General features: G+C 46.0%; 1 protein-coding gene across 1 annotated transcript in view; it reads left to right on the top strand.

Moving 5' to 3' along the window:
• The first annotated feature begins 6,308 nt into the window (after positions 1-6,308).
• The window catches only part of LOC144943295 (vitellogenin), a 36,614-nt gene continuing 24,240 nt past the window's right edge, over positions 6,309-18,682 (top strand). Inside the window, exons 1-10 of the mRNA XM_078870668.1 lie at positions 6,309-6,450; positions 8,683-8,834; positions 9,953-10,204; positions 10,567-10,728; positions 12,576-12,724; positions 13,716-13,872; positions 14,832-14,989; positions 15,883-16,048; positions 16,795-16,920; positions 18,224-18,442. Of these exons, the coding sequence (XP_078726794.1) occupies positions 6,408-6,450; positions 8,683-8,834; positions 9,953-10,204; positions 10,567-10,728; positions 12,576-12,724; positions 13,716-13,872; positions 14,832-14,989; positions 15,883-16,048; positions 16,795-16,920; positions 18,224-18,442 (1,584 nt within the window). The 5' untranslated portion in view covers positions 6,309-6,407. The remainder of the gene's footprint in view (positions 6,451-8,682; positions 8,835-9,952; positions 10,205-10,566; positions 10,729-12,575; positions 12,725-13,715; positions 13,873-14,831; positions 14,990-15,882; positions 16,049-16,794; positions 16,921-18,223; positions 18,443-18,682) is intronic.

The following is an 18,682-nucleotide window of genomic DNA, read 5'->3' as shown; positions in this document are numbered from 1 at the left end:
ACCAAGAAAAGGTATATATAACCTTTCTCGGGATCTGAAAAAAATACGTCACGTTTGTGCAATCTCACATCGACAGCAAATTGAGTAATGTTGGCTTTCGGGGACACGGGGTCCAGCGACTACATATTTGTTCAAAAGAGGGCAGTCACGGTCGGAGTGTCCTGCCCGCTCTCCTGAGCTCACTGGCACGGTCAGGCTGAGCCACCTCAGCATTTATTTCTTTTCACCGCGTCCACGTGTCCACTCACCAACAACTTACACGGGGAAAGCTTCAAATGAGTCTCGAGTCTCATCGTCGGGAGGGTCAGACGCGGCCTGCATTGTGCGTTTGGCAATGCCCGAATGCAGCACGGTTGAGAGTGCCTACACCGAGGAGATGGAGTGATGAGATGAGTTTGTCTGCACGTGCTGGGCTGGATTGTGTCCATCATGAGATCGTCGGAGCTGGTGGTGGCTTTGGGAAGGAGGCGTTCGAACAGTCGTGGATTGATCATGGCTGACGATGTTGATGATGATTTTCCCGCACTGCTGATTAGTACCGTCGGTTACGTCTTGTGCGAATGAAGTTCAATATAATACATACATTGCATGTATGAGGAACGTAGAGTTACGTGAAGAGATGCCATGTAATATGAGAGGACAAACACTCAAGCTCTGTACTGATTCATTAAACAGTCCGTTTTGCCGTACCGATGTTCCATGGCTGCCTCGCATCTTAGTGGGTGTGAGAGTTTTACAAATGCACATAATCCACAAAGTTTTCTCCAAAAGTGTTGCATTAGAGGCATGCAACACCAAGCCGAGTCCAATGTCAAAGGACATACTTTTTAGCAGGGATTTTAATCGGAGGTGCGGGGGAAGGACAACAAACTGAACACAAAAAAGGCAGTTCTAAAGAAATTTGTTTTCAATCTAGATTTAAAGTGCATGGCTCCATCGGCTTCCTAATATCGGAAGAGCGCTCCAGACGGCCGCAGAAGCACATTTGAAAGCACGCGATGCAGTGACCGTCTTTATTCAATGGCCAGCCAAAAGCCACTGCGAGGATGACCAGAGTTCGCCAGATGAGTTAAGCTCTTTGATAAGATGTGGCAAGCAATTGCTGTGCAATGAGCGCTACCTTATAATTATTTTAGTCCGGCAACAGGAAGGATATGCAACTCGGCGAGCACTGGACGGACACGGTCGGATCCTGCAGTGCCTGTCACGACACGTGCCAGAGAATGTTTTACACGCTGCAGCTTGCTAATGTTTTTGCCAGACGTCACGTAGAGTAGTGAGTTGCAAGAATCGAATCTTGTCGATACTATGCTACACGTCACCGTGTTGGCTATGTTACTACTCAATAGTGGTGGAATGTTGTCGTAGAGCCCTGATATAAAAATTGCAGGACGTTTCTCTATTTTGCACGTGGTGATCAAACGAAATATTTTGGTCGAGTATGGTTCCGAGTCTCTTTCGAAGAGTAGAAATCTTCGAGGTTTCCGAGGCTCTCCATATCCAACTTTGACTTCACTGCGGTGTACAATTGTCTATCATGAGCATGTTGATGGAACTTGATGTCATGCGATCGGAGGGACGTATGTTGAAAATAGGAAGGGCCCGAAGATAGACCCCAGTGGTATGTTAACTCGACATGGCATAGATGATGACTGTTCATCGCCCAGCGTGACAAACTGTGATCGACCATGTAGGTTTGACTCAATCCACCCCACTTGGCCGACCGATGAGTATCTCACGGTCGATGGTGTCAAAGGTGGCTGAGAGATTGAGGCCAGCCAACGCTGCGGCGCACCGGTCACCCATAATCTTGTCGAGGGCATTAGCCATCTTGGTAGGGCCGTCTCATTGCTGTGGAACTGCCGGTATGCCGACTGCAACGGGTGGAATCTGCCCGTCACAGCAACGTGGGGAGGTCACCGCTTCGGGCACAGGTGCTCTATGACCTTTGAAATCGTACTCAGGTTTGAGATGGGGCCGATAGTTAGAGGGGTCACTATGGCTCAATCCAACTTGTTTCAGGAGCGGTGCTAGCTGCGCCATTTTGAACCGGTCTGGAAAACAGGCCTCGCTGAATGAAAGATTTGCCGAGTGTACGATCAGCGGCGCAAGCAAGGTCCAAGCATGATTTGAGAATCGGCGTGTGGATGTGGTCGAGCGGCAATGTCTAATTTTCAGCCGTGCGATGAACATCGACACCTCTGCCACCGATGTTGGTGCCACGGTCTCGCGTTTAACATTTTGTTTTTCAACATTAATTTCACATTTTATATATGTTGTACAGTATATGCTTTAAAAGCATGCTGGTTGGATGCCTGGCCATGCTTAGAGGGGTGATTTGCATCGAGAACCTGGCCGGTGTCCCCCTTATTCTGACTCAGTATAAAATTGTTATGCAATCTCAGTATAACTATTCCCTCATTCTGCATTATTTAGCGAACGAAGATATATTAATGTATTAGGACCCTGGTTTGTGAGAACTTGGATGACTGTATCAACTTCCACTGAATCGAATGCGCTTTTGTAATCTACTAAAGCTAGGAAAAACGGTGTTGTTAAATCCTTTATATTAAGTTCACTTGCTTGCTTGCTTGCACGCTTACGACCGTGCAAATCTTTCGGTCGTTTTTTAACCCACTTCCCCCAATCGAGCTGACATTTTGCACACAGACTCGTTGTGCGTGACAATTTATTTTCGTGAAAAATTTTTCCAAAATTTTCCACTTTTTAGGAAAATGTTTTTTTCATATTTAATTTAAAATATCAATGTGATAAAAATGAAACTCTTACTCAAGAAAAACAGAAATGAATAATAAAATAAAACCGATGCCACGCATATAAAGGATTAATAGTGAAAAACTTTGTTTTTTACGGGTTAATTTTTTTTTTTACTGCATTTTCTATAATCATACTGCTTAAGCATTCCTTTTCTAGAAATAACTTGTTCTCCTGGTTGGTGAGCTTCTACATTGAAGATGTTTACCAATACAAATGGATTCGAGAACTAATGGCCTGAAGATAAATGGTGAAATAATAAACCGTCTCAGATTCAATTATGACAATCGCTGGTAATGAACTTACCTGATATAGACGAGGTCAAATCTTCATATATGTTGTTGCATAATGTTTTAGGAGGCATTTATCAGGAAAAGTTTTTCAAGTATTTTTGTTTTACAACCGATTTGGGTTCATGGTGAAACTGAGTATTGTGTTTTCCATGCCCAATGTTGATGATTTAGGACCAAAATCTCCCCCAAAAAATGGCGATATATCTATTATCTTTGCATACAATACTATGTGTTTGATAATTATAAATACTATGAATAAAGTAAAATAGGGCTATATTCAAAATATGTGTGGAAAGTCTTATTAAAACCCTGCAATGGAAAATGTGTGGGAAATTATGTAACACATATATTGCTGATCCTTGATTTATTTCTGTAAATATATATGAATATATCAATTCAAGTCACACAAACAACTGATATATTTATATGCACCACCGATTAACTCCAAATCGTCATACGTCTAGTCACAAGGGACTTTAATTACAATACATATAGTGCAATTGTGTGACGTGCATTCTTTTGTGCATCCACATGAGACGATATTGCTGCACAACTGACTCTGGAAGTGGAGCAATTCCCGCATGAACGACGAGTTCGACAAATGCATCTGCCAGTCCACCAAAGTTTGTGACTGCTGCAGGTTGGCCAAGTGACACGACTAGGCCTTGGACATCTATCACCACACTAGGCCTTGGCCATCTATCACCAGACACGACGTTCCACCAGACTAAAACTAGAAACTAAAATATTTTATTTGTATTTTACCAGGTTTGGCCCACTGAGTCATATAGCTCTTTTTCAGAAGCGGCCTGGTCACAAATTATAGCTCAACGAAGTGGCTTATCACGTGGATATTTGTAGCAGCCAAATGCTCTAAACACGTTTCTAAATGTGGAGGGAAAAACCGGAGGACCTGGAGAAAAATCCATGCCACTACGGGGAGAGAGGACATACAGACCCCAAATATAGAGGTGTCAGGGTCGAGATCGAACACACGACCTCCTGTATACCAAGCGAGGTAGTTAACATCTCGGCACCGTGGCGCCCACTACCCTCTGGTGGACAGGTCACACCTTTGGATATCACAATGGCTACAATGGCGTGGTTGCCAGTCCTTGGGCTTCCACTTGTGTATGCATGGACAAATGCCACAGTCATCAGCTCATTAAAGCAGAACTCAATGCACCGTGCAGTGATCTCACGCACGTAATTCACACGTAACTTGTAATGTAACGTAACTTGTAACACGTAATGCACACGTAACTTGTAAAGCGAAGAGGGAGAACGGCTCAGAGGCACCGAGGACGCACAGACAAGCGGGAAGGCAGCCACGTAATGAGCCAGTGCCAGCATTTTGCCCAAACTATACGATTCTCGATACATATATATTACGTTATCAGCCAATTCATGAGTCCATAATAGACTATTTTGGGTTAGATCATGTAAATATATACATGTGTCGTTAAACCCTCCACCACCCGACACAGCCAACTGGTAAGGGTTGTCACGTAAACAGAACGTGCCAATTCGTCATTAGTACGGCGGGTTTAATGACATATTTATATATTTACGCGATCTAACCCAAAAAAATGCTCCATTATGGATGATATTGGTCGCGAAAGCCTCCTACGTGTTAAACCAATTCATGATTCATGAGTATTTCCATGTGGGAGGAAAACGGAGCATCCAGAGAAAGTCCACGCATGCGAGGGGGCAACGCTCTATCCCAGTGGTTCCCACCTGGGCCTCCGCGAACCCCTGGGGGTACGAGGCAATGCCCCAGGGGGTATGTGAGGTGGTTTGTAAGTGCGTGAAATGTACTATTATATTGAGCCAAGAATGTCTGTGTGTCCCGCGCGTGACGTCACTCCATGTCGGCCAGCCCCCCTCATTAATACTCATGAACAGGTGACGTCCTCCACGTGGACCCCCCCTCCCTCATTAATAATCATAAGCTGGTGACGTCACTCCACATCGAACTGCCCCCCACATTAATAAATCATGAAGAGGTGACGTCTTCCAAATGGACACCCTCCCCCTCCATTAAAATTAATTAGCAAGTGACGTCCCTCCACATGGGGGGGGGGGGCGAGACGCCTCCTCCCCCTTCTTCGGCGCCAACTGACAACCCTCACTACAAAGGCAGAACCCTCACGTCACGTGATCTCCGTAACGCTGTTGAGACATCAAAGTAAAAAGGACGTCGCGATGAACAAGGGATTATAACCTTTAAATGAAATAGGTCTGTGTCACCGCACCCTTACAAATTGCACACGAATAGATGCAATGAATATCACGTCGCGGTCTGCTTTCGCTTGCAAGTTTCAGATTTACTGAACTACGCTCGTCCTTGCACGGGCAAAAAGCTAGTGATATCATACATGAGAGTCATTGGTGAATAATCATGTGTGAATCTGCCAATATAAAATAACTACGATAACATTCGAATCCATATGGTGGCCTAGAGCGATATAAAATACCTTTCTGAACTCATTGATCGGAAAAAAACGTGGTTTCAAAGAGTGACCTGCGAGCGTGAACAACTTACGTCACGCATGCAGAGCATCTGTTGTTGTTGTTTTTTGCTATTCGCTTGCAATTACTCGCTAGTTAAGATACCTCACAAAATGGACAATTGGTGAAAATATCGATGCTCATTTTTCACACGTTTATTTCTCAGAACCATGTTGGGTTAGGCAAGGGTGGTGGAGTTGAGAACCACCGCTCTGGCCCATACAGATGGGACAGGTGGAGTGCACATTTTTGCTGTACTGCCTTCTCCTGGTGAGCCAGGTGAAGGGAGTCTTCCAACATTTGTGCGATCCACAAACCCTCACTGCCTGGATGACAGGCGCACACATGCAGCCAGCATCGGCATGCATTGCGCACTCACTGCCCCGTGTCGTTTTCTTCGTCTCGTCAACATCTCATCAGCAGTGCGGCCACGTGTCCCGCGTGCCGTGGCGAGGTCCTCTTGACACGAAAACCGCTGACAAGCATGAAGGGGCGTTCGTTGTTTTTCGGACCCATGTCAGACTCTGAAGGCTTGTCCCCAACTCCCTGCTGCTGCTGCTGCTTCGCCACGCCACAAGTGACATTGGCTGCAGAAACTGGGCGCGCACGCAAAACCGAGGTTAGTGTCACCTGGCACTCGTGCTGGTGCTGATAAGGAGACGGCTCCGATCCGTATAAAAGGAGAGACCTCCGCCGTTGTAAAGGCAGTCCAGCAGCGAGCAGAGTTCTGGGAATAGTAACCCAGCTCTCTCCTCTCTTCGGACTCCTCCAGGACTTCTCTCGCCGACTGCTGACCACCACCGCTCAACAACAAACACCGCAGCCATGTGGAAGTTACTCCTGGTGGCTTTGGCGTTTGCCCTAGCAGGTAAGTCCCACTCACTGCTTTACACACAATTTGAGTTATGTATACAGAGAAGAGTTGTGATGTCCGACGTTTCACTCCACGTGCTTGTTTAGCACGTGCAACGAAACGTCGGGCACCAAGCCGGACAACACGAGCCGACAACCCGTAAAACTGTATCGGGGAGCCGTATAGCACAACTGCAAAAAAACCACGCAGCGTCTGAAATTCTTATTCTGTGTGTCCAGTATTGGAGCTTACGGGGAGCGGCGACAGAGTGGCTAATGTGCCGCGTTGTGAGCCCGGCCACCTAAGTTCAATTCCCACCCCCGGATAATGTCAGTGGAGAGCGCCATTTGAACCGGCGCTGGGCCTCCCGCAGGTAGACTCAGCCTTAAGTGAGTACCCGATTTAAATGCAAAGATCGGCATTCAAGGAGATAAAGGCTGCTGGGCGCAGTGCCCGCCACAGTAGGTGCGCATCTCGTGCATTGTGTAATAACCGATGACACTTGCCCCAACAGCCTACAGAGGCTACGCAGGGGATCTTAATCTTTGTATTGTGGCTCAGTATAGCCGTTATACAGGAGAGTCTCACAGAGTCTATGATAAAAAGATATTTTCTGCAGAGGTCCTGCGTTGGGATATTTTGGTCGATTACTTTAGAAAACCGGCGTGGCCCAAGTCTTATTTGAGTACTCAAATATTGCTCGGGTTTAATGCTGTGCCTTAATGTGATGATGTCTACTATAGCGGAAGGTCACCCATGAACATCATTGTCTTGGGATGATAGGGGGAGCGGTGGCGCAGTCGTTCGCCGCACGAACTTGTCACCTTGGTGAAAATAGCAAAAATTATCTGAACAAAAATATAAAGTGTCAAACACGGTGCAATGATAGCTGTAAAGTAGGGATATTATTATCATAATAAACTTACAGCCCTTTGTCAATCGTCTCATCAAAAAGCACCCATGTGGTTCCTGGGGGTTGTTTGACCATACTTCACCACGCTGGCTGGCCAGTGCGGATTGTGAAGGCGGCAGAGGGCAGGGTCAGATCGGATATCACTCAAACTCGATTCGCACGGGTTCATAACACAGAGTGTAACGTGCATTCTAAAACAAATACTCAACTTCATTCTTAACATTTGTATCGTGGGCAATGAAGCTTATCAGTAAAAATATGTTGCATTGGTGAATTTTAAATATAAAGCGTACCCTAAACAACAATCCTCAATTTATACGAATTGCTTTACCCTTTCTGGCAATAAAACAGTTGTGTTAAGATGTTAAAACACCAAACGAAAACCTTTTTGCAAGGAATCATGTCTGCATTAACCACACGTACTTGTGGTGAACATGCACACAACACATGCTCTGGTAATATATGCATTGTCTTCGAAACTGATTGGTCCACACCAGAGACAACTTTCGTTAGAGCCGAGCCTCAAACAGTGTTAGACCAGAGGACACCAAAAGGCGAACAGCACAAAGACAATGCCACTCTCACGGCATTTATAGCTCGGAGTGAGCAACTGCAAATTCGATATTGTAAAGCAAATATCAGCAGAACTCCATCAAGCCCTCAACTAAAACGATTGCTGAAGTCTACCAGCCTATCAGCTTTCGAGACCAAAATCATTAAGCTTCGTTTGCTGCAGCAAGTAAACTGTGACCCCGTTTCGACTCTCTGGATCTCATCAGCAGGTAATACGACGTTGCATTCCGTGTCCGCAGACACACGTATGGCTTTAGCCTATTTGACTTTCCAGATCAATTTCAGCAGGCAGCATTTGTTGAAGCGAGTAAACTCGGAACCGGTTTTGACCGTCTGGGTCTCATCAGCAGCTACTACAACATTTTCTTGGTCATTTCGGTAAAGTGACTTTACCGAAAGTGACTTTACCGAAAGAACCAAGAAGATGAATCCCTGCAGTCACGAAAACTTTAAATCGAAATTTACTACAGCATTGTTACGTTGCTGCGGCCGAATGGTAACTCTTTAAGCTGTTCATAATAGCGCTTTATTTTGTGTCGTTAAACCCGCCACCACCCGACACAGCCGATCAGTACGGGCTGTCACGTAAACAAAACGTGCCAATTCGTTACTTCTCTGACACGCCGGTGTGCTGGAGGAGTAAACCCACACAGCATTAACCGCTCGCCTGATGATGATGATGATGAAGACGCAGCATAAAGTCTTCTCGCTCTCACCCTCGTCACCCCCCCCCCCCCCCATGTCCTCTCCGTGGGTTGCAGATGCGCAGTTCCAGCCGGGGAAGGTTTACCGCTACTCCTACGACGCCTTCTCTGTGTCTGGGCTGCCCGAACCTGGCGTAAACCGCGCGGGACTCAGCGGCGACATGAAGATCGAGATCCAAGGACACACGCACAACCAGGCCACTCTGAAGGTGCGAGTGTTGTCCACAGCAACAACCAAACAAACAAACATCGTCAGCGACGGCCAACATCACTCGCTAAGAAAGTAGCGGCGAAGTGCCCACGGCGCTATTTTTTGTTGTGCCAGGCTAGGTGCGCTTTAGAGGCGATCGCGTTAAATACAAAAAATGCGTCGTCATCGGAGGCGCGGCTCACTGGTAGGAGGTCACGGGACTGACCCCCGGCTAAATCTTGACTTAAAGCTTTCGTGACTGTAGGAATTCATATTATTTGTCACGTAGATAGGTTATTTGAATCCTATCTACGTGACTTTACCGAAAGACCCAAAGAATATGACCCCTGGCTGTTTATGGTTTGACGGATCGAGATGAGTGGCAGACGCATCACCTAATGGATGGGTTCGAGGGGGCTAATAACCCCCCCCCCACCCGCCGCCCCCCAACGTTAAATGTATGTTAGCATAACAACAAGTAAACACAAACAACAACAATAGTGGCGGCGACATCACCACGGCGCTTGTGTCAGGCTAAGTGCACTTTAAGGCCACGCGAAGTGTCGAACGCCTGTTGGCAGTAGGTCACGGGACCGACCCAGGTGGTGCCATGGGTTGACTGACTGAGATGAATTGGCCGATGAGATGACTGGCCGATACACACCAACTATACACATGTACATGCATTCAGACACGTACACACACACAGCGTACACAGAGGTGTGTCGTTTTGTGTTGAAGGACTTCTTCCTCTGTGTTCTTGAAACATGTGTCTTGGACTTCATTTGTGCTCCACTGCCAATGCAGAAAAGTGGTGTGTCCATTGCCCCCCCCCCCTTTAGAGACCCCGAATATTTGTATTTTATCGATATTTATCATCCCAAAAAAATCTTAGTTTTTTTTGTTTAATGTGCAGGACCCCCCCCCCCCCCTCTCGCCCGCCTTGTGAAGTTTCCAGATCCGACTCTAATGCAACGTGCATGTGTGTACGTACTGAATGTTGAACTTCTTTCGCGCCGTACGTAGCCAACCGTGCGTCGGGAAGGACGCGCACACACAAAGCCACTTCTAAAGGAATGAGTGTTCAACCCCCCCCCCCCCCCCGTGTCCGTCTCTCTTGGCCATGACCCCGTGCAGATTACGCAGGTGAACTTCAAGTATTTCCTGGGACCGTGGCCTTCCGACTCGTTCAACCCGTTGACAGCGGGGTACGACCACATCATCCAGCAGCTCGAGGTGCCCGTAAGGTTTGACTACAGTGCCGGCCGCGTCGGAGACATCTACGCTCCGCCCCAGGTCACCGACACCGCGGTGAACATAATCAGGGGAATCCTCAACCTCTTCCAGCTGTCCCTCAAGAAGAACCAGCAGACCTTCGAGCTCCAGGAGGTATGGCAGCAGCAGCAGCAGCAGCAGCACGTCTGTCAGCACTCACATCCGGAGGCCCCTACGCACAGATTTTGTTCCTCCCGTGTTCAGCGTTGATCATAAACGAGCCTCGGTGCCGCGTCACTGCCGGACACAGGCGCCTCTTTAATAAGTAACGGCAGTGGATGATGATGCCTCGCGCAGTCAAACGTCTACGTATCCGACTGTCACATGGTCACCACCATCAATTTAGCTGCCCGCACCCAGTGCCAGGGCTGTCATTTGTGCTCGGTGTAACTGCGGATTGCTCACAAGCCGTTCGCCCAACTTGACTCTCACTCCTCCACATTCTCGTCCCATCGCGCTCCGTTGTGGCCGCGCAGACCGGCGTGGAAGGTGTCTGCCAGACGACCTACGTCATCGGACAGGGTTACCGCACGAACGAGATGGCGGTGGTGAAGACCAAGGACCTGAACAATTGCGACCACAAGGTTTACAAGACGATGGGAGTTGCCTACGCTGAGCGCTGCCCGTCCTGCCAAAAGGTGAGCCTTCTAAACTTTGTTTTTATTTTATTTTAATAAGACGCTGCTCTATATTTGGAGTTTGCAATGATCTCTCTCCACGTGGTCGCGTAGATTTTTTTTCTCCCGGTCCTCCAGTTGTTCCTTCCACATTTAGAAACATGCCTTTAGACTCTTTAGATTATTTTGCTGCTATAAATGTGCAAATGATAAGCCACTTTGTTGAACTTTCATTTGTGGCCAGGTGATTTGTTTACCTTTCTTGTACTTTGCACTCGTGTCATGTTTTTTTGTATTGTTGGTTGTTATAACGTTCTTACCACTGGATATCTGTGATGAAGAGCTTCATAGCTCATCGGATTCCTCCAGTATAAATAAATATTCTGATTCTGGCATTACCAGGGACAACGATGATATCATGTAAACCGGACTCATCAGAGCAGGCCCCGGGGGTGGGGGGGGGAGCGAAATAAATATATATTTTTAAAAATCATCATCAGCAACATCTATGATCAATACATTGCTGGACGAAGAGCCTCGTCCAAGCTGCTGCCACTTCCCAGGATCCTGCGACGTCACGATTCATCCAGCACCCCGTCGCTTCTGGAAGTTAGGATGATGACATTTATATTCCCCCCTTCCATTGGCGAGGCACTCCAAGGTGCCTTACATGAAGTCTATTAATCATTATACATCACCATATCGCACTTAAACATGAATTATGCAGCGTCCAACTGTGTACCACACCGCAGCGTGTGTGTAATCGCTGAGGACATGCCTTACAATAAGTTTGATCGATATACATTACTCCACTGACGATGAAATATACAGGAAGATCTTCACTGTTGTACTGTGGTACCACATGAAAGCAGCCCTTTAGTAGGTTGCCATTGGTTGCATCTTGTACAAACATGTAAACATTTCATAACAATGCTCAGTATTTATCCAGGATAATAATAAATTTACATGTTGTTTATGCAGTCAAAAGTGATGTCATCCGACACCATGTGACAACGAATGAATCAAGCAAAGCACGCACGTTCATTCACAGAAGCGACGTCAGATTATGTTCAGATTATTTCGAAAACTAAATTCTCTCCAGATCAATGGGAAATTAATAGCTAGGCCTGAGTTTTAAGACCCCACGTAGTGGATGATGATGATGATGGTCCCATGATGTAGCTGCTCACCCCGAGCTCTCATTACTCTGGTAGTGCGTTGTCTTTGAACTGTGCGCCTTTTGGCGTCATCTGGTCGAACACCATATGAGACTAGGCTCTGAAGAAAGCTGTCTCTGGTGTGGACCAATCAGTGTCAAAGACAATGCATAAATTATCAGAGCATTGTTTTTTGTTTGCATTTGACTGCAAGTATTGTGGTTAATGTAAGCATGATTCCTTGCAAAAGGTGTCAGTTTTTGTTGCCGGAAAAAAAGAAAAGGGGAAAAACCCTATTAGTATATTTTGATAATTGTTTTTTACCCTTCTATCTGGCAACAAAACTGACACCTTTTTACAAGGAGTCACGTTTGCATAGACCACAATACCTGCAGTCATAATGCAAACAAAAAACATAACTCTGATAATGTGCACTGTCCTTGAAGTTGATTGGTCCACACCCGAGACAGCTTTCCTTAGAGCCTAGTCTCACATGGGTTGGACCAGATGACGCCAAAATGCATTATGACTGCAGGTATTGTGGTCTATGCAAACGTGACTCCTTGTAAAAAGGTGTCAGTTTTGTTGCCAGATAGAAGGGTAAAAAACAATGATCATATTTTTACTGGCAAATGAGGTACCCATGGTAGTATATTTTGGTACTGGCAAAGGAGGTCCCATGATGGTGATGGTCGTGTTTGTGCAATGCAGATGAACAAGAACCTGCGTAGCACTGCCGTGTACAGCTACTCCATCTTCGACGAGCCCTCCGGCTACATCATCAAGAGCGCACACTCCGAAGAGATCCAGCAGCTGAGCGTGTTCGACATCAAAGAAGGGAACGTGGTCATTGAATCAAGGTGAGGGGGGCAATGTTAACTCCCTCGCCTGGTATGCAGGAGGTCGTGGGTTCGATCCCGACTCTGACGCCTGCGTATTTGGAGTTTGCGTGCTCTGCCTGTGGTCACGTGGATTTTTCTTTGGTCCCTCCGGTTTTTTCCGTCCACATTTAGAAACATACGTTTAGAGTATTTGGCTGCTATACATTTCCACATGATAAGCCACTTCGTTGAGCTATCATTTGTGGCCAGGTCGTTTCTGAAAAAGAGTTATATAGCTCAGTGGGCCTTACCTGGTAAATAAATAAAAAACTGTTATTTCTAACAGATGAGAGCCCATTGAGACCAAAAGTCTCTCTTTCCAGGGAGACCCAGACCACAATGCAATGGATCAAACACGTAAACAAACTAGTGAAACATCTAATACTATAACCCTGATATTAATTTAAATAAACTATGAAAACTACACCACCTTTTTGGAGATTTTAACAATAGGCACATTACAATAATTAATGGTGTATAATGAAACAGATTTGTAATATTCATTTCTACTCAGGTACATTTTAGCTGTGGAATAGAATATAGTTCAAAATAATTTACATTGATAATGACCAATTGATGACAGGAATGTTCTATTAAAAACTGATTGACTGGGAAAGAATATGTTTTTAAATAAAATATACAAGAACATGATATACTTGGAGTTTGCTCCCAATGTTTAGTTTAATCCGAAATTGAAGCACAGATAAGAAATATCCCAGGATTGAGAATGTTTCATCACAGGATTTCGCATCACGTATATTACATAATTCCCATGATTTTCCAACAGTGGCATCGCGTGACATCACGTGGACAACGCAATCGCTTGTTGGCACGAAAACCACACGTCTGAAAAAAAAAATTGATCGCAAATTGTTCTTGCAAAATAATCTGGAATAGATCCAGAATGCTTCATGTCTGAAACCCATGCTACTGAACACGTGACCCTGTGACCCACGTGTGTGTTTTGCAGGCAAAAGCTGATCCTGGAGGGAATCCAATCTGCTCCGGCAGCCAGCCAGGCAGCTTCTCTGCAGAACCGCGGTGGACTCATGTACAAATTCCCTTCGTCAGCTATCACCAAGACGTCGTCCCTCTTTGTGACCAAGGGGAAGAATCTCGAGTCAGAGGTAGAGTGTTGCGCCCTTACGGGATTTGTACATCAACCCGTGAATGACACAGCTCACACGTGCATCAGGCGCATCGTTGGCACGGTGTATTAATTACCAAACTGATACCGAATATTAGTTCGGCAACCTTAAACATTGCAGAGCAGAAATCGATTTGCAATGAAAGTAATAAAGGGACGTTAACGGTGTACTTACCTTTTTATGGAATTAATTATTTTAGGGCATCCATTCATTGGAACAAATATATGGTAAATATATGTATTCTGTATGGAAAATCTTTTGTACGGAAGATTATGTTTCACTAAGTAGCAGCAGCATCTCTTAAAGTGTGCATCTGTTTGACCATATTAGCCATAAAGTCCACAATAACATAAGGGCAATTTAGGGCAACTGTTGCAAGCAATCGTCTTTTGCATTAATTGCCGCACAATTTTCGCTTGTAAACATGTTGATATCCAAATACTGTGTCGATTAATTTGAACATTGCCCCAGCTTTGTGGGAAACTGGGAAAGCAATCAAGTCACAGACAGAAGTCACATGACCACCAAATATTGTGTTATCGAGGCAAATCATTGCTCATCCAATACAATTTCCGACAAACTACAAACTACGTATTTGACTGCCTATCTGTGGTTCTTAACCTGGGGTGCACTCACCCCGTGAGGGTGCGAGATGTCCTTTCTGGGGGTGCGAGATTTGTTTAGAAGGTAAATAATCGAAAAACAAATTAAGCACGGACACGTAAGAACAAGCACTGTTTCATCAAACACCTACGTACTTATAAACATTATACAATGTATTTACGATTGAGAACCAAAGATGGTGCAAGGCTACAGTAAATTTGAAAAAACCACTGCTCTACACCACGGCAATACCAAGCTGCAGCGGCCGCTCAGAGTAAATGCCCCGCCGCTGACGATGACGCAACGCTGCCCTCGTGTGCCCTCTCTGTTCGCAGATCCACACCGTACTCAAGCACCTGGTGGAGAACAACCAGCTCTCCGTCCACGAGGACGCGCCCGCCAAGTTCCTCCGTCTCACCGCCTTCCTTCGCAACGTGGACGCCGACGTCCTCCAGTCACTCTGGCACAAGCTCCACCAGCAGAAGGACTACAGGTGCGGTGGTCTTCGTGCTGTTGCCCGGCAGGGCTTCTTCAGCTTTTTTTTGGGAGGGAAGGAGGTTAGATTTCGTAAATGTATAAATGCTAGAATGGAAATAATAAAATAATAAAATAAAACATAATAAAATAATGAAAATAAAACATAATAAAATTATACAAATTAAACATAATAAAATTATTCTCACGACGTTACGGCCACAACGCAAGCAGCCGTCCTCAGGTGAAGAACAGGTCTGTCGAGAAGACAGACCTGTTCTTCACCTGACCTGTTCTTTACCTGAGGACGGCTGCTTGCGTTCTGGCGAAACGTCGTGAGAATTATTTTATTATTTTAATTTTTATTATTTTATTATTTCCATTCTACGTGACTTTACCGAAAGAACCAAGAACATGAATCCCTGCAGTCACGAAAGCTTTAAATCGAAATGTATAAATGCTGTGTCGTTAAACCCGCCACCACCCGACACAGCTAACCAGTAAGGGTTTGGCACGTAAACAGAATGTCGTGATCTATAAATTTTCTATCTACGTGACTTTACCGAAAGAACCAAGAGTATGGATTCCTGCAGTCACGAAAGCTTCAAATCAAAATCAATATTGCCCATAACGAGGACAGCGCCCTTAAGGAATATTCCATAGCTAACGAGATGGTAGTTTATGATGTCCGCTGGCTGACGAATGACCGCTTGCAAAAAAAGCCATCAACGTAAAAAAAGAAATGCTCTTAATTAAACAACATTTGAGCTGCTTTCAATAAAATACCGGTTTGACTGTCATGCATTGCACATAGCTGTCATGTGAATAGCAGCTTGTAAAGTGCTCGCACATTGGGGAGGAAATCAACTGACCCTGCATGTTGCCGCTGTTGTGGTTCTGCATTCGTGACAGGCGCTGGATTTTGGACGCGATCCCAGCCATGGCCACATCCGAGGCACTGATCTTCCTGAAGCGGACGCTCGCCAGCGAGCAGCTGACCACGGCCGAGGCCACGCAGATCGTCTACTGCACCCTGAGCCATCAGCAGGCCACTCGCGATTCGCTCAACTACGCACGGGTAACAGAGCCGGCTGTGTGGTTTCCTGCTCAATTTGTTATTCTTGACCTTCCGATTAGCACGGTTGGCTACGTACGGTGCGAAAGAAGTTCAACATGCATGCATACTCCACAGGCTGGGAAATGCATGTAATGCCGAGTAGAAATCACTATCATAATTTACACCCCTTAGTCAAACGACTGGTGGTCTAAGGCCACCAGCAATGCTGTGCTGGTCATGGGAATTTTTTTGACCATACTTCACCATGCTGGTCAGTGCAGGTTGGTGAAGCAGGGGCCCAAAAACAGTTTGGATATGACTCGCCACTGATGCTAGCCATGCCTTGTGTAGTATTTGTGTAGTATTTGTGAAGTATTTGTGAAATCTGTGTGTTTCGTGGGAACTCAAAAAGATTTGTAAAATGTGATTCTGCCATTTGAAGATACCATCTATTGGTAAACCTTTTGGAAATGCTAATTTTATTTTGTTAATGTAAAGTCTCCCATCAACCCTGCTTAAATGCAAATAAATTGGACTAGTGTGCACACCGTGCATGCAATGGACACCAGTTTAGTGCCACCGTTTCAAAGAATGGCATTTCAAACAAACTGCCTTCTCGATGCGAATTACAATTTTTGCAACGGAATTTAGAGAAGTGCAATCTAGTCCTACGAGAAAAGTGTTGGCAATTTTGATGTTTTTAAAGGAAGGCTTTCAATCACTCCCTCCTTCCCTCCCGCTGTGCGAATGGCCGTGTCTCCGTGCAGGATTTGCTCCACTCCAGCTTCATCAGGAACCGCCCCATGCTGCGTAAGACCACGGTGCTGGGATACGGCTCGCTTGTCTTCCGCTACTGCGCCAACACCGTCTCCTGCCCCGATGAGTTGCTGCAGGTGAATTTGAGAGTAAAGCGTGAGCCCTGGGACTCGGTGACGATTCATCGGATTGAACAAAAGAGAAAATAAAAAAACATTAACAGTCCTTTTGTGAATGCCCTAAGGCCTCTTCCCTATGTCGTGTCCTTCGTGGGGATCGATTGACCATACTTCACCACGCTGGCCCGTGTGGATTGGTGAAGAGAGGGCCCAATACTAGTTCGGATATCACTTGCCGCTTATGTTAGCCACGGCCGGGAATTGTATGATAAATTAAAAGCAAATATAGACTCAGGATTATATTTAGCACTTTACTTAATCAGGTGAGAGCCCAATTAAATGTATGTTTTTTGCAACGGAGAGCTGAAATCGGAAGTTGTGCAGGAGTAGTTACGTGATTTAATAATGTAGGTGCTGCTGATTTTCAAATTGGTTGGCTATTTTGGGCTACAGCCCTGGTACATGCATGCTTGCTTCTGCAAATTAACATTTGCTTAACATCATACAGTGAGATTTGGTAATTTCACTCTGATATGAGCAGATGGCTGCAGGAATGTAAAATCCAAGCACACAATTTATCGTATTTCTTGAGATCATTGGACAGATACAGTTCTTAAGGCGAGAGGTTACAGGTGCTATGGATCAGCAGAATGATTCGACATGTTCCAATTCTCATCTCCACAGCACAAAAGCGTCCTTCATACAGTCAACAATCTAGTTTTGTGTAACGACTCAAAGCCGTTCACACTCAAGAAATACAGCTCATCACCCCCTTGTCATTCGTTGCTATCTCAACGTTGTACCGCAGTGGCAAGGTGTGGAAACGTTGGATGTGATCTGGGTGGGGCTGATGCAACGACCTTTTGTACATGTGAAAACAGTACCCCTATTTTAACGTGAGGTCCCTTGCCTAAAACATCCCGTCGTTCACCAGCAATGATTCAATCAAGCCTGGCTGCTGGCGAGACACTGTTAGTCATGAGCGTTCGAAAGTTTACCTTTACTGAATCAATGCTGCTGAAATTGTGCACTCCCAGATAGCAGTGGGGCCTGCTGGGTTATATAAGATATACTTTTAGATTTTACGTGGAGAGACAGTAATACGAAGGAGGCACATCATCGTCTGACTAGCTATCTATGCAGTCGCATGGCCGTGTGCGCTTGTGCTGCTCTGCACACTTTCATGCGACAACTCGGCACATGCCGCGCACTTCCGTCGCAACCGCCACGACGCATCGACGCTTTTGCGCACACACAGCCCTTGACCTCGGTGACTTACGAAATAATTCGCCGTTGTGTTCTCTCGCATCCGCCTGTGCAGCCGCTCCACGACCTGCTGAGCCAGTCAGCAGACAGAGCCGACGAGGAGGAGATCATCCTGGCCCTCAAGGCCATGGGTAACGCCGGGCAACCCAGCAGCCTGAAGAAGATCCAGAGGTTCCTGCCGGCACAGGGCAAGTCCCTGGACGAGTACTCGACCCGTGTGCAGGCCGAGGCGATCATGTCGTTGAGGAACATCGCCAAGAGAGACCCGCGCAAGGTGAGCTCGTGCCCGCGCCGAGCCGCGGTGCAACGCACTCATCCTACTCCCTCGACGCCGCGATGCGCTTGGAGGTCATTGGATGGCAAGTTGTTGGCCTGCAATCATCACCTGCAAAATGCAAAGAAGAAACCTCGCACAATACCCGTCTGTTTGTTTCACCCGTAATTGGCCATGTAGTGTTGTGCGTAAAAAAATCACAAATATTTTGACCAAATTTGGAGATATCTGATCCGGTCT

Source organism: Lampetra fluviatilis, chromosome 30 (genome assembly GCF_964198595.1).
Source record: "Lampetra fluviatilis chromosome 30, kcLamFluv1.1, whole genome shotgun sequence".
NCBI lineage: Eukaryota > Metazoa > Chordata > Hyperoartia > Petromyzontiformes > Petromyzontidae > Lampetra > Lampetra fluviatilis.
Note: the sequence above shows the minus strand (reverse complement) of the source record. Positions and strands in the feature narration are given on the sequence as shown.